This window comes from Choloepus didactylus, chromosome 3 (genome assembly GCF_015220235.1).
Source record: "Choloepus didactylus isolate mChoDid1 chromosome 3, mChoDid1.pri, whole genome shotgun sequence".
NCBI lineage: Eukaryota > Metazoa > Chordata > Mammalia > Pilosa > Megalonychidae > Choloepus > Choloepus didactylus.
In genome coordinates, this window is record NC_051309.1 from 214,628,582 (window position 1) to 214,644,925 (window position 16,344).

Below are 16,344 nucleotides of genomic sequence, written 5' to 3' on the forward strand. Positions count from 1 at the left end.
CCCACAATCTGATAATCGGCCCCTCTGAAGGGCAGGATAGAAGTGTATTTTTTTCTTATTAAGAATACAATTAATATTTTACATATTATTATATAAAAATCTTTTTTTTCCTTAAGTATAGAGCCAGGGGGTTGACTTCTTGATACTTCCTGGTGCACTGGCCTAGGCCGTGGGCTGAGTGAAGTGTAAGAGCTTATAGTCCTCAGGAAAAAGGCTGTGACTGGGGAAGTGCAGGATGCTGTGAAGCACAGGGAAGGGCACTTCTTACAGACTTGGCTGGTCAGGTGAGGCCCACACCCCCAAGGAAGCAGCACAGCTGAGGGGAGTCCTCTGGAGGATGAGTAGGAGGTGACCTACAGAATGTCCAGGCAGGGGGAGCAGTGTGTGCAAGGCCTCGAAGTGTGAGAGAACAGGGCATGGCCAAGCAGCTAAAACGATTGCTCCCAGGCCACAAGATGGGAGAGCAGGGGAGAGCTGGGGCTGGAGAGGTGGACAGGAGCCACATCCCAGGTACAGGGTCTTGCAGGCTACCACGGGCAGTTCAGACACTATCCAGAGAGCAAGAGGGAGTCATAGAACGATTTTAAGCACGAGAGTGACGTGATCAGATTGTTTATTTTTAAAGTTGTCCTGGCTGCAGTGTGGAGGCCAGGAGGACTGTGAAGGGACCTTTTCGGTCATCCAGTAGTAGTTGTTAAGGTCAAAGTGGGTGGTGTGGTCGATTTAACGAGACCTGGTGAAAGACTGAGTGTGAGGGAGAACAGAAACCTGGCTTGGGCAACTGAATGGAGGTGGCATCTTTTACTGAAATCTAGAACCAAGGAAAAAGCAGTTGGAGGGTATGTGCCTAGTTTGGGACATATGGAGCATGAAGCTTAAGGTTCTTGGGCATCTATTCATCTTCCTCAGCCGTACTCAAAAGTTTATGACCATATTGCATCCATTAAGGATTTTTCTTGGTATTCACTCCCTCAGTTGTCTCTAAGCGCCCTTCATCTTATCTCTGTTTCAGCATGATCTTAGACTGGAAGCTTCACCTTTCTACATCTTTGTTTCCCCCCTGCAAAATGAAAAGGTGGAGATGATGTTCAGGAGCCCCTAGTTCTTCCTTTTCAAAATGTTTGCAGGGTAGCCTTTGGGGAAGTTTTCTGTTGTTTTTCAGAATCTGATTTGAGCTCTTGTGGTTGCGGATTCTCATGCTGAGGAAACAGCCTATTCAGATGTATATTGTGAGCCCTCAACTTGATCCACTTGATCTGAAAACAGAGAAAACAGAGCCAGGTCTGGTGCAATAGGAAAGGATTTACCTATTCTCTCAGGAGGGCCAGATTAGGTCCAGACAAAATGCCCTGGCTTCCTCAAAGGCCTCTTGGTGCTCACTGGGGCATGGCTGACCTGAGTGGTCAAGAGCCTCTTTTGTCAGGGGTCTCTCACCCCCTCCCCAAGCTCCCAGTTCATCCCAGTGGTCTTGGGCAGCAAAATTTCTCTTCTCTGTTGAGGCCCCCCTCTTCCCCACACCCTCGCAAGTTGGAGCAGGATGGGCAGGTGACACCCACCAGAGCTGTGCTGCTCCCCTCACTGTCTCCTCCTCCACTGTGTAGTCCCTCTGCAGGGCTCACGCTGGGAAAAACTCTCTTCAGCTTTTGTAATTTTCTCCTAACCCATTAGCAATCAGAAAATGGAAAAAGCCCATTCTGCCCAATACCCTCTGCCATCAAAGGGGGTAAGGTTACATGTAGGTTTTAGGAGAGTCCTCAGCCTTGATACTGAACAAACACGGGATTCTGGCTTGACAGCCAGTCCATGGCCCCGTGGTTTCAAAGAGAGAGTTTATTGCTAAGCGCCAAGCAGGAGAGCAGATGGCCAAAAAACCTGTCTCCCCAAGTCTAAGGAGTTGAGGGGTTTTTATGGATTGATTCAAACAAGGGAATGTGGAGTGGTTACCATCACAATAAGCATAAACAAAAGGCTGGGACTAGCTCAGCAATTTCATGTATTAACTTTTGACCATTGCACAATAAACTAGAAAGTAAAAAATTCATCCATATAATGATTCGGTAATCATAATCATTTGTTAATTCTTAACTCTCAGTTACAGCCTCACCTGAAAGCTGTAGGTGTCTGCGGCTGCTTTCCTGCAGGTGCAGTCCCCACCTGGTCGGGCTGCCCCCACCTTGTCCGTCTTGCTCTGTAACTGTGAGGTCAGGTCATTGCAGTTCTGAGCCAAGCAAGATGTCAGACTGAGTCTGCTTTGACTCTCCATCTGATACTATTAAATTCAGCAAGCATTATTGGATGCTAAATGCCAAGCCTGGAGCGCCCAGGGGTATAGACATGAGTAAGATCTGGGTCCTGTCTTCTTGGGCTCTCACTAGCCTTGGAAATTAATCATTAGAAATCATCCTCTCAGCTCTCCTTTCTTTGTACCTACCCACACAGGAGACCCCCATTGATATCTCTCAATGTTACAAGCTCCTCCTCCTCCTCCAGAACAACAGAGCAACCCCCGCATGTCACACTCTCCTGAGAGTTAGAGCAACTCCCTATCCTCCAGAGGGGAAATGTGAGATGATCAGACTTGAGGGATTTACCATCAAGTGTCAATTCATCCCAGCCTCTTATGCCTCTGCCTGACTGTATTATTACTCCACAGATTTGGGTTCATGGGAATTGGAAACAAATCCTCTGTGTTCTGCTGGGCTATTTTTTGTGCAAAAGCTAACCATAGAACTGGCTCTGAGCATCAGTATAAACCCGGTGGGAAGTAATACTTTCGGACAAAAATGCAGAAATGTCTGGGAATCATGAAGTCCCTCAGTCAGGCTGCCATGGAAATATGACTTCACCTTATCTCCATTCTTTATCTCTTTAGGATCAGATATCTTGATGTGGTTTATCTTAAAGAACATATATTCATCTCATTTTCAATCACCCAGGCCCTGTTATACAGGAAGGCGGAGAAGGACCGCTGAGCACTGGCCATGGAAGGCTCCAGCCAAGCCGTCCCCTCGGATGGTACCCATTGTCGTGTACGAGCGCAGCCAGGGCAGGACAAGCACAGGCTATGGATCTGTGTGCTGGGTCTTGGGACTCTCTTGACTTTTTGGAGAGACTCAGAAAGTCTTAAAATAGCGTAGTAGCTAAAATAACAATAACAACAACAACGGCGGTGACAGCATGCCATTCCCGAGAGTGATTGTTTAAAACCCGAGACACTGGTTCTGCCAAATAGTTAGTTTCCACTTGCTGGGCTCCCACGAGAGCTAATGGAAATCAGATGGGCTCATCATGACAGCAGATACAAGCGCGTGTCAAGCATTCTCTCAACCCCTCCATGAGCAGCTCCCTAAGCCTCGGGCCTCAGGCAGCCCCATACCCGAGAACATGGAGAGGTCTGGGTTGCTGCTCTTTCCCTCCCAAGTAATAGCCATCGGTCCATTCATTGGCTTTTTTTGCTCCAGCAGTCAGTATTCCCATCCCCAAGTCCTGAGGGAGGAATTTTAACTGCTGGGTCGAGAGGAGGGAGGCCAGGAGGCTGTCCAGCCAGCCACAGTGCATTGGATCTGAAACTGAATGCACACCGCCCTCTGAGCGGATAGTTGGTCATCTGTCAGCACTCAACTTCCTGCCATCCTGTCAGAAGCTCTCACCATGCAGGCTGTGGACCCCTTATCCATGCCTCCCTTACCAGATTCATGCACGCCCGCTGGCCCGGCCACTTTCCGGCTGCTCCACAGAGTGAGCCCCCCATCGTACCCAATAAAGCAGTTTTCTGTCTCTCATTGTCATTGAAAACCCTGCCTCAAGCCAGAGTTTAGGGGGATGGTGAGAGGAGGCATGGGGTGCTGCAGGCCTGGGTTGGCTTCTTGGATGGTGTGGAAGGACTAAGCTGACTGTTGACCTTGCGTCACATGCCCTGTCACCTTCTGGAAAAGTTCTGAATGGCAGAGTCATTAATGGCTTTATCTTGTCATCCTTTCCTGGCTCCTGCAGCAGTCCTGGGCAACATCTTTGGCCTACTTGATTTCAGATGTTGACAGGTGATAAAAGCATAGATGGAAATACCTGCTTCACAGTTATTGACTGATGCTATTTTCGCCTTTGCCGAGAAGCTCCCTCCTGTGTTTGCTGGTACTTTTAATGCATTGCTTCCTGATACATTCCGAGGCCCGGGCATTTACCCTTCCATCTGGCAAACCGCAGCTGGAACACTGAGACCAAGCCATCGGCAATATGGCTTGCGTTTCTTCTCTAGAAAATACAGTCAGTGTAAACAGCAACCAAAACCACTCCTCTTTGCATCTTTGTGGAGCTTCAGTTTAATCAGGGTTTTCCATTTCCATTGTCTGGACTTGCAACATCAAATGCCCCAAGGTCCCACTGTTCGGCCATGTGCTTCTGAGGGCTAACTGGAAAATGTGCGGCGATTGCGATTTATTTGTCTGTAATAATCATACCATTGTGCAAAAAAGTCTCACAGTTCTTTTGGTCTGCTGGCGACCTGCTGGTGGTAAGACATTGTACCTGCAGTGGGTTCTCATGGGTTATCTGCTCCTTTCTCTTCCTTCTTCTCCATGGAGACCCACATTTGCTGTTTTGTACAGGAAATCCCCACTGCTCTTGCATTCCCCCAGCTACAGTTGGAAAGACATCAGAGTATCCAAGGCAGAGCCAGGACAAGAGACCTCAGCAGGCCAGGCAGGCAGCAGATGCTTGTGGCTACATTTGTATTTGCTGTTCCCTGGCTTAGAATTTGGGGTGGGGGAAAGGCAAAGCCAGCAGGTGATTAAACGAATGAGAGTAATTTGACTTATGAGATTGACTGGGGCTGAGGGCATTGGGGTTTTGTTTTCTGATTTGAAACCAGCTGTTTGGTAACCACTAACTCTTTCCTTATTCTTTTCTTGCAGATGAGCTCACAGTGCCTGCACTTTACCCCAGTAGCCCTGAAGTGTGGGCCCCGTACCCTCTGTACCCAGCGGAGTTAGCGCCTGCTCTACCTCCTCCTGCTTTCACCTATCCCGCTTCACTGCATGCCCAGGTAATTTATACCCATCGGCCACGACTTCACTCACTCCACCACCAATCTTTTCAAACCTGGTTTCCCAGAGCACACCATACAACTAACACCTATCCAGCTAACAAATCCACCTTCAAGAGATTAATGATCCCCTCTAAATCAAGCTGACACTCCTCCAGGACCTAAGAGGACCATCTGACAGCAACGGTATCACCCACTGCCTGACGTTTGCCCCAAACGACACCTCTCTCTTCCTTAATGATCTCACCCTCATGTCACACACGAGAGACTGGGGCCAGGTCGCTTCCCCGGCTCCCCGCCAGCTGGAGGGCACCCCCGGGGCATAGACGTGTGCAAGGGCTGCAGAGAGAGGTGTGCACTTGTACAAGAGATGTGTGTTTCTGTGCGTGTGTTTATGTATTGAAAGATTTCTGCTTCTTGCTTTAGTGACTAAAGAGGAAAGTTTGGAGCTTCCAAGAGGAAGACTATGCTGTCTCACAAATGTGAAGGGAAAGATTAAGGGTGGTTGTTCCCATTTTTAGGAAGCCCTGTAGAAAAGGAGGGTCTATATGGTACCTAGAATATAATTACAGGTTAAGAGAGAGATCTCTGCTCTGGCTGGCTTTCTTAGATAAGAATAGGCTGAGTTTTATAAACAGACTCTCTTGTTTATCCACAAAGCATATGGTCTACATACTAACCGTTTCTCTGCCCTTGGAGAACATGTCCTTCTTAGCTTGACTTTTAGTGCAAGTAGTGATCAAAGGTAGGATTCTACTTTGAATGTAACCTTTTCCTCTTTGGCCTCAGAGAATGGAGGTAGTATCAAATAAGATAAGAAGGAACACAGGTTTTGTTTTTCTGACTGCATGTATAACTCCTTTCAGTAGGAAGATCTTCTCTTTTAAAAAATTGTTGGGCTGGACAGGTGGGGGGGGTTATTTATGTGTTTTGTTTCATGTTTATTTACAAGGCTGGATGAAATAAACAACTTCCCAGAAAACTCTTCCTTCTGACGTAAAACTCTTTTGTGTTGTACCAAACTCAGTCGGTTGATTAAGATACCTGTGAGCAGTCCCACAGAGGGTCCTCAGATTCCATGGGGTCAGTCAGGAGCGTGGTTGGCTGAACATCCTTCCTGTCTCTTCCACCTGAGCTGTGAGTGCTTCGTGTACTGACGACCCAGCCTCCCAGGGTTGCTGCCCCACTGGGCCCAGGCACGATGCAGGCAGACAGAGTCAAAGAGCGGGCCTCAGTGCCTTGGGCCCAGTAGCGGTTACCCACTGTGTTGGGAGAAGGAGGTAGAAAGTAGTACTTTTGTGAGGGGGAAGTGGGGGGAATGTAGTAGATGGTTGTGGTGAGAGTACTTGGCACAGAAACCATTGTGTCCGGATTGTTCTGAGTCTGAGTACACCATTTCTGGAGTAGCTGTGCCTTTTCCTTGTCCATGCCACTGCCTGATAGTCGTTGTGATGGCAGGTGGCAGGGGAGCAGAGAGGGGCATGAAGCCTTTGTCTCTGGTTGTCCATCCTGGGCTGTAACTTTGTAGATGACACGGAGGAACTAAAGAGCCCTTCTGCCAGTCTGCTACCCCCCACCCCCTCTGTGAATGGTACATCTCCTCCACTCCTCGCCTCTTGCTGAGCTGCCCAGTTTTCTTTTTTCATACCGTGTACATAATACAGATCAATTGGCAATTAAAAACATTAATAAATACCATGAAACAGTGCCAAGTTTGCATCGTCTTTTGAATATCCATGGCTTTGGTTAATCAGCAACAAAGCCTTTCACCATTACCTTGTATAATCAAGAGTTGGCCGTGTCCAGAAAGGAGTGGGAGCATTGGCTTTGGGGCATGACATCTGGGTAATGGATGAAATCAGCAGTAATGATATGGTGTAATATGCCATTGTGAGGAAGGATGGGGAGAGAGTGACAAGGTTAGAATGGAATCAACCATTGACTTAATGGGGTGCAAAGCCCATGGTGGGACCCTCCCCTGTTAGTTCTTCCGTGATCCACTCAGCTTTGCCACAGCTGTCCTAGATTTGGTGGAACTCTCATCTGATATCAGTGAGATCCATGTACTCTACCTCATTCTTCTGTGGAGTCATTCCTTCTGTAGTCTTGGGCTCCAGATCCCAAAGACTCACAAACAAATATGATTATTTAATTTTATCTGTCCAATATGAGAATCGTAGAATGAACTGGTAGAGGCTTTACAAATCAGCCGGTCTGACCCCTTTTACAGATGAGGAAACAGATCCGAGAAGATGGAGAGTTACCCACAGTCACAGTGGCTCTGCCATGACCCAGGTCACCTGCCTCCTGGGCCTTGCTCTTGCCACCCAGCAGTGCTGGCTAACCCAAGACTTAGTCTTTAATGGAATTCCGTGACTCCTTGGAACTTTCTTCTCTAACTAGATGGGAAGCCTGTAAGAAGAGACTTGGAGGCAAAGACAAGGAAAGCAGCACTTACTTCACCCCAGGATCCTAAGAGAATTTTTACTAATTGGTGGTAGCACAGAGAGGGGAAGGCCAAAGCGGAGCATCTGCCCTTGGTGGATAGTTCAGTTTTTGTTTCAAAAATCTTATAATGTCTTTGGAGAAGTTTATAAATAATTTTGCTTTTCTTAGCAATGTTGTGCTCTGTTTTGAGACATGGATTTTTTTTTTTCTTCTAGTGTTTCTCTCCTGAGGCAAAGCCCAACACACCTGTCTTTTGTCCACTTCTCCAGCAAATTAGATTTGTCTCTGGGAATGTGTTTGTAACATATCAACCTACTACAGACCAGCAGAGGGAGCTCCCATGTTGAATTTGCTTGTTAGCGCTTTTCCCCCTTGTTTTGAAAAAACTGTTTCTTGACAACATTTGAGCGATTTCAATAAAAGTTTTAATCAGAGTAAAAATAATCTCAAGTAGACTTCAGCGTTTTGTTTTCATGGTAATGCGATTTTGGAACTGAGGTGTAATCTCTGACCGAGATTTTGGGTGAATTAGGCCCGTGACACTCAAGTGCGTTTGATAAGGGAGAGAGCATGAGAAAAGCTTCCTGGGGAGACCGGGCACCAGAGCTGAGCCCTCGCCGCTGCTTGTATCTTCTGGGGATCCCGAACCACCAAGCCACCAAGTGCTGCATCCTGGAAGATTCTCGTTCTTGAGAGGTCCCACGGCAGTGGGGACGGTGTGTCTCGCTCCTAAAAGGCTATTTGCAACAAACAGATGCATTTTCCAGTCTGCCCCCTATGACCAGAGGGAGGCAAACTAGGAGACGGAAAATGTCAAGAAGGAGAACATGGAGTCACATTTCCAGTTCTGCCCCAGCTTCTGGTGCCCCCTCCTTTCCCACCCCACGTTGAAGGTGCTAGTTTGCCATCAAATCCTGTTTGAAAAAAATTGTTGGAGACTAAGCCTCGAGTATTGCCATTTCTATTTAGAGATGAAAGAGCAACTGGGTGCAGCAAACATCTGATTCCAAAGAAGATCTTGGATGTTTTTAGAAATGATCATCCTTTTTACTTTCCATGTTCTTGGTATTTGAAATCATTAGATATATTCTGTAAGTCCCCAAATGGGAGAAGAAGAGTTCATCCATTTTCAGGAAGGTAATTCTCTGCCGAGAATGTGCAGCTGTTCCCAGCACCTCGTCTTCACACATCTCAGCTTCTTAAGTCTGGGTTCGTTTTTACTTTTAGCCTTGTTGCTGATGGAACTGAGAGAAAGTCAGTAAAGCACACTGCCCTTTCCACATCCCAGAAACACACCACCATTTACCCTCTACCTGAGTCAGAGTCGTGTTGTTGGGCCAGGCACATCTGCAGGTAAGTAGGACTGAGAGAAAAGTCCCGGGTTCCTCCTCTTATTCAGAGGTATCATTTACCTGGAGTAATAGCCTTTCTCTCAAAATTCTCGCAGGGTTGCTATGCCCCTGTGCTTAGAACATATCACCTGTACATGGAGTCTGGGAAACGCTCAGCAGAAAGAGAACAAAAGGATTTAAAATCATAGCACAGACTTCCCAGGGGCAAGATGTGCCCCTTGGGAGGGCCCTTGTGACACATTGGAAAATTTTTAAAGGTTAAACCCAAAATAAATACAGAAGTGGACCATGGGAAAAGAGACCTAAAAGGCAGCAGGGGAGGGAGAGCGCAGAAGGGTGAACAGGCCTCGGAGGCGTGTGTGGGTCGCCTAAACTGCAGAGCTGCCTCCCCACACCACCGGGGTGAGCATTATACTCATTAGCAGATTAGCAGTGTGCCACGTCTGGGAACAGGATTTAAAACATGTGCCAGACACATGCACGTACACATACATATGTACATATATATGAACAAATTTCATTAAGCCTCTGTGTCACTAGCCATGCCCTGTGAGGAATACTGAGGTTAAGAAGAGCCAAGAACTCATGGCTTAGCCTGGGGTATGGTAGAAGAAGGAATGTCTTTAGGGAGGCAGGGAGCAGGGGAGTACACGGCCCCTCAGAAATCTACCAGCAAGCATGGCAGGCTGGCATCCTACTCGGGCACACGTTAGGACTCGCACAGGAGGGGTCCCGCGGGGCCCAGTGAACACAGCCGTCTCTGGGATCCGTGAGAAGCAGCTCCGACACCCTTCCATGTTAGCCGACCTCCCCAAAAGTAAGGGAGGTTTCTGGAAAAGAGGTAATTCTGGCCATTTGCTTTGTGAATCCCAGATCACATCAGCTCTTAACCCCTGCCTTCCTTGTCTTGAGGCCTGGGTTGCCCAAAGCTTCCTCCAGAGCTGGGGCGTGTGACTGTCTGGAAAACCCGCAGCTTTGAAGGAAATGGCAGAGGTTGCCTTTGGGGCTGTTCAGCCGAAGGCTTTAAATTGTTCTCCTACATAAATGAAACTATTAATCCTCTGACATTTACCTTTACTATAAACCTGCAGCTCTGTGAAGGTCAGATGCCACCCCTCGAAGTCCTGAATGGGCCAGTTGTCTAGTTCCCTGTTTTGTTAGGCTTTACAGTCGCCCAGGAGCAGCTGACTTACCTCTCAGGGAGACCCAGAGGAGCAGGTAGGCTGGGCTTTGTGTTTGCAGAAGTGGAGATCAGTGCCTCTCTCAGTGTCTAGGAGCTGAGAGTCCATCCATCCTCTCCCAGTCCCCTCCTAGGGACCCCGGTTTGAGAAACACTGCTCAAGGCTATATCCTTGCATGGCCTGTGCCATCACTTGAGCTCTTCAGGAGCGCTTGGAGGTGCTGGTTTCATTGCTAAGTTTGTGCAGTAACATGGAGAGTAAATGCACAGGCCCTGGAGCTGTTTGGTCAAACGTGGGCTCTGCCATTTACAAGTCCCTTAAGCTCTCTGGGCTTGTTTCCTCATCTGTAAAATGGGGCTAATAATCCCTCAGGTAAACACTTAAAAGATGGCCTGACACATAGTAAGGGCTTAATAAATATTAGGTCAAAAACAAAAATTGGGGGTGGGAGATGTAGTCCTTCCCAAGGGCTTTATACGGAGAAAGAAGGCTAGGGCTAAGTCAAGTTACCCACAAGGCTTTAATAGTTAACATATTCAGGACATCCAGTACATTTTCACTTTTTCAGGGCAGCCAAATAGAAGGCCAGAGGCTAGAAAGAGGGAACAAGAGACAGGCGAGAACGGTGAGGAACTGAGAGTGTGCAGCCAGCATCACCTGCCCTGTGTCCAGCAGCGAGGGCTTTGCAACTCGTGGGAGCCCTGGGAGAACTTGTTCCTCGTAGGAAACCTCCACCAAAGCCAGGCTGGGATGCGCCTGCCAGGAGAAAACATCACCCCTACCGGAAAGAGATCAAGAGCGGGAAACAGCTGGAATCCCAGAGAGACCAAATGGTTCGTGTGTGCTGCTTTCCTCAAATCCATTGTCCCTGAACTTTCCAGCTGCTCCCTTATGTATTCATATCTGAGAAACTTGAGGAGACAAAGAGCCACAGGTCACCCAGCCCATTCCTCCCTGGGCTTTCTGGCACTTCCTTCCCACAGCCCTCCTCTGGGATGCCGTCCAGCCTCACTTCCAGGCCACACCGTTTGCATCGTGTGCTTTTGAAGATTTTGCTCTTCATGGTCCTGTGGCTGTGACACCCAGGGGACCCCAGTCTCTAACTTTGTAGCCGTTCTGTCCCTTCTTCTCTTTTGCTGCTTGGTCTTTGTAGAAGAAATGAGCCCCTTGCAGAGAGATGACATACACACTGGCCTCACCGGCCGCTTTAGAAGCAGTCCAGAATCACTGAGGATAGTGTTTCTTTGACCAGAGTTGGTGCTGTCGAGCCTAAGACCTCTCCAGAGCAGGCAGTTTTATACAGCGGAAACTTTCCAGGGACCAGAGTCATTTCCCTAGTTCTGTATGACCCTAGCCAGGGTCATTGACTCCAAACACACTTCCCTAGAACACACCGACAAGTGGGGGAACATTCAATGTGTGCCGCCTCCTGGCAGGTCAGCATGTGTTTTCCAGGTTTATCAAGTATGTTCCATTTTGTCCTTTGCAATAAGACTGAACTCCCTAGGGCGTGTGTTTTCCCTGGCCTCTCTGGCTAAAGGAGCTGTCCCCAGTTTAAGAGTTTCATCACGAGTGCTGTCTGTGAGCTCTCCTCTTCCTTGGGATTATTGACAGGCGTGTGATGGGATTATTGCAATGAGTGTGCACAGCTCCTGCTGTGTAGTTGGGGCTCAGTGTTTTGAAGTCAAGCAAACCAGATTTTATAGATGATTTACCCCCACTATGCTAACTTTGGGATTTTAAGCAAGTTTTTTAACCTTTACTTAACCTCCATTTCCTCATCTGTAAATGGGAACAATGGACACTTATTTCATAGGGTTATTCTGAGGGAAAGAGTAAAAGCTTGACCTGGAATAGTAATTATTATGAAAGTAGTTCCTCCCTTTTCTTCCCTTTGTCAGAATTTGACCTGGCCTGGCCCAGAGGCTCCCAACCAGGAGCCTACAAGAGAAACCCAAGGATCCTGGCTTTTTTTCTTTGGTAAAAAGAAGCAGCTGGATCCAGGGCAAGAGTGGTGGCCTGTGGCTTGTGGTGTGTGCCAAGATGAGGGTATATGGCTGGGTCAGCTGGCCGTCCACCCAGGAAGTCTGGCCTCCTTCCGTAGACATGGGCTTCCAGAGAACATCTGAAACTGAATTCTGATTGCACTTGGAAACAACCAAGGCTGTGAAGAAATTGGAGTCATAAAGCATAATCTTCATAGAAAGGAAAAGTGAACTCTTCCTTGAAGAAAACCAGTTGTGACAGGGAAAAAAGGAAAACCAACTCCAAATGGGATCGTTCCGGATTTGTGTTGCTGATGGAGAAGGCGAGAACCCGGTGAGGGCTGGGAAAGTGGGATGTCCCAACTTTCAGCCTTGTGCATTCTGCCACGAAGCACTTCCCGCTTCACTGAGCTCTGCTCCTGGGGACCACTAATGGCCCTCGATAGCAAACATAGTTAAAGATTAACAGACTGACAAAATTAAATATGGATGACAAGCACCACTGTGGACTTAATCTGACACAGGGTGTTACACGCTTGGGTGCCCTTGACCCGCGCAGCGTCGCGAGTGAACTTCGGGGATGTCTGAGCACATTGCACATGCCTGTTTGGAAACAAGAGCCTGGATTGTTGCTTAGGACTGAGAGGAAAGGAATCTAAAACCCCAGGAGAGAGAACTATCCCTGAAGGCTTGCTTCTAAAATCCCAGGCTTGATCGGTCTTAGCAGAGATGTTCCCAATTGTAGGACTTGTCCTTAGGGTCTCACACCCTTGTTCCTGCCTGGGCTCCGGCCTCAGAAACATCCCACCACCTGACGGGGGGTCTTAGGGGAGCACAAGGGCTAAGGTAGAGCCTGGAGTTCTAAAGCCAGAATTTTCTTGCTCACCACTTGGCCGGTTGTGGCAGTGGGCGAGGTGGCAGGCTTAACCTTTGGACCAGCTCGCGTGAATTTTGGCATTTTGCCCGGATAATAGCAACTTGTTTAATTGCCCTGGGCAAGGGGTGCAGAATGCCAGACAAGGAGCCAAGACTGCTGATTGCATTTTGTGCCCTTTGCGTCTGCTGAGGAGAGGACAGGCTGGTTTGATTAAAGAGAGTAGGGTCTGCCAAGCTTTTTAGGAGTGTGGGCAGCAGAGGGGGCAGGTATCCCTTTACAAAGTTACACTCCATGGGCCTCATTCATGCAACAGAGAGATGTCTGAAAAGTGTTACATGTTTGTCCAGTTATGGTGAGTGTCTTATTTAGAAATGGGGGGTGGTGTGGGGTGTGCTATTTAAAAGAACCCTGTACTTACTCCTATAAAGAGGATAATTTTTGTTTATTTATTTATTAATTTTACTTGGGGGCTGCACATCACTCCAAGTCTGTTTGGTGAGTCTGGAGTTTCTCCTCTTGGACCAGGGTCTGCTTCTGGCTTGGCAGCCTCTCCCCAGCCTGGCAGCTGCCGACAAAACTTGCTTAGGACTTGACAGACTAGCTGGTGGTGCTTCTCAGGAGGGGATCCGTAGGGATGAATGGGGCAGAGTTCATTAAATTATATAACCATGTAAGTGGCTGCTTGTAGTAGGCTCAATGTTGGGGAAGCCCCTCCACAGAGGTATTCGGGGTTCCTTCTTGGGGATAGTGGTAGAAACTTGCCCAAGAATGGCCATGCTTTAAAAACGGATTCATAAATGAGGTTTGAGTTAACCTTCCTGTCTTCCACAAGAAATACTAAGTTAGTGTTTTTTAAATATTTTGCTCAAAAGAGGGATAACCTAGTTCTGAATATAGTGCTGGGGAAATCTAGATGCAGATACAGCACTCTGTTAGTAAAAATAAGAAAATCGTAGCTGTGCCCGTAGAGAAGACACTACAGACATGGGGCCAGCTGGCTTGGTCATCTCCCAGCTCCTCATTGGTTTGGTTAAGAGCTGGAAACTTGCTGCCATATTGGCAGCCTTTCCCTCCTAGCTCCACAGAACATTACCACCGAAAAGGGCCTCCCAGACCAACATTTCTCCACACCCATAGGTGTTGGTAGCTGTTAAAAAGTAAAAAGAGTCTGTGGTCAGATAAGTTTGGGAAACACTGGGTTCAACCAAGTCAAACACTTTTCTTTACTGTGGAACATCTCAGAACCCATCACGCTAATGTACATTGATAATCTGCTGAAGGGGCATAACTGAATATGCATTTCTCCCAAATATATTTGACCATAGAACATCTCTAGACGAGCCTTCTCCCAGCCACACTTTGGGAAACCTTAATCAAGATTCGTGCTTGAGTGTACATCAGAACCTCTGGGGGCTTGTTAAAACCCCAACCCCAGAGTCTCTTCATTTCTAACAAATGGTGCCGATGCTGACAGTCCAGCACCACGTTTTGAGAACCACTGATCCACCCTGGATCCCTCTATTTCACAGAGAAGAAAATAACTGGACCAAAGGGTACTAAATTAATGATAGCTACCACTAATTGAGCCAGGCTAAGCATGCCTCGTGTCCATTTCCAAAGTCAAGTGTGATCGTGGGAGCGAATCATTAGAAAGGAGAGAGTGCAATGGAAATCATTACTTTTTTTAGTAATTACTCATGCTGTGCTGCTCCCAAACCACAGTAGAAGGGCTGGAGGGTTGGGCACGGCCTCCATCCTGGAGATGGTCAAGACCTTCCTGTCCTTGGCCAACATCACTGGGAACACGAATTCTGCATGTATTTTCATCCTCTTGGCCTTAGGTTCCTCATCTATAAATGGAATAGGATGGAAATTACTTTTATGGGTACTTTCTACTTTCTCTAGCATCCCATTTTAGTTTTCTTCTGAGGGATTTCTTTTTCTGGGCATCTGGTGCTCTCCTCCCCTAGCCAATCTATTCGCAGCCATAGTAGCTGGTACCATGCTAAGGAGTTAGCAACTTGTAGTTTTCCCCCTTGGAGGGGATTTGAAAGAACATTCCTGAAGCAGTGTTGTGGTGGCATTTTATACATTGTTGCCCCTGGATGGTGAACTGTAAAAACTATACTGTCATTATTATAGAATTCTGGTGGAGAAGATGCCCAGGGTCTTTATTCCCTGTGACTTACTCCCTTTTATGCTACCATCTATGTGATGAGCCCACCCCAGGCTCCAGCACAGAGTAAACAACAGGAAGTGTTAGTTTGGTTATATTTATTCTGTGCAAGATTCTTACTGGGGACTTCAGAAGCCCCTGGAATTGTCTGCAGTATTGTGAGGGTGCGTGCATGTGTGTGTGTGTGCATGTGTGCATGCTCACATGGGCATTTTTCTGCAGAGAGCCTGAAGAATTGTCAAGAATCATTGCCTTACATGTAACAAGTACAGTCATGTCCCTGCCCATCTGTCTGTGGAGACAGAGCTTAACTTGAAGGGGTCTGGAGGGAACCGTGGGATCTTCAGTATTGACAGTGGATCTAGGGAATGGGCTCGAGTGGCCAGGAGTGGCCCCAGGCTAAAAGCTACAGCAGAGCAGGTTGTGTGGACAGACGTTTTTTTTTTCTAACCCACCCAGAGGACCACCCGAAACAGCTTGTTCATCTGGCCCAGCTGCCTGAACTCCCAGTTTTGCCCAATAAGTGCCCCCATTCTGCTGGGCCACAGCCCAGGCCTCCAGATGAGAAGCTCAGACGCCACTGGGGGGCCATTGCCCTCCACTGGGGTGTGGGCACAGCGGGGCCTCTGGACTTCTAGATGGTGGCACAAGATGCTCACCCTCTTGTGCAGTGCGGTGGGGCCTGAATGGCCTGGCCTGCCTTTCCTGCACCTGCTGGCACATCCTCTGAGAGTCAGCCAGCTGGCCCACCTCCTCACGGGCCCCCTCCGCCACCTCCGCTCGGCTGGGCACAGCTTATCATGGACCCACAGCTCAGAGAGGGCCTTCCCGTCCCCGCCCCAGCCAGTGGAGCCCCACATCCCGCAGGCACACCTGAGACGGAGACACTGAGAGAAGATGCGTGTGGGTGGTTGAGGCCGAATGCAAGACAGGTTGTCAGGAAAGACGGGCGCAGTCGCAAGAGGTGAAAGGCTTCCTTCTCTCGGTCACCTTCACCGAAATCAAAATCATGCCATCCACCTGCGTCTCCCCACTCCTGGCCAGTCCGCCCTCTTCCCCGTGTCCTCTGTCATGCCCAGCCCCACCCCCGGGCACCGGTCGCCACCTCTCTGCCACACTGACCCCGTTGCACACGGACCCATCCTGTCCTACTGTGTGTTTAGGTCCCAGCCCCCCACTTGCCACGGGGGCTCTGTGCCCTCAGCCCATCCTTTACTACCTGTCTCAGGAAGGCAGCTCCAACTCTGCTCTTTGCTTAGTGAGCAAGTGGATTCAGATGCACAA

General features: G+C 48.4%; 1 protein-coding gene across 5 annotated transcripts in view; it reads left to right on the forward strand.

The window, feature by feature from the left end:
* Positions 1 to 16,344, forward strand: part of RBPMS (RNA binding protein, mRNA processing factor) — a 168,292-nt gene that overhangs the window by 134,282 nt on the left and 17,666 nt on the right. For 3 of the 5 annotated variants that reach the window (XM_037831289.1, XM_037831293.1, XM_037831292.1), the window contains exons 6-7: positions 4,911 to 5,041; positions 7,705 to 7,933. In XM_037831289.1, coding sequence (XP_037687217.1) covers positions 4,911 to 5,041; positions 7,705 to 7,836 — 263 coding nt within the window. In that variant the 3' untranslated portion in view covers positions 7,837 to 7,933. The other 2 variants (XM_037831288.1, XM_037831291.1) reach the window with 2 other exon arrangements.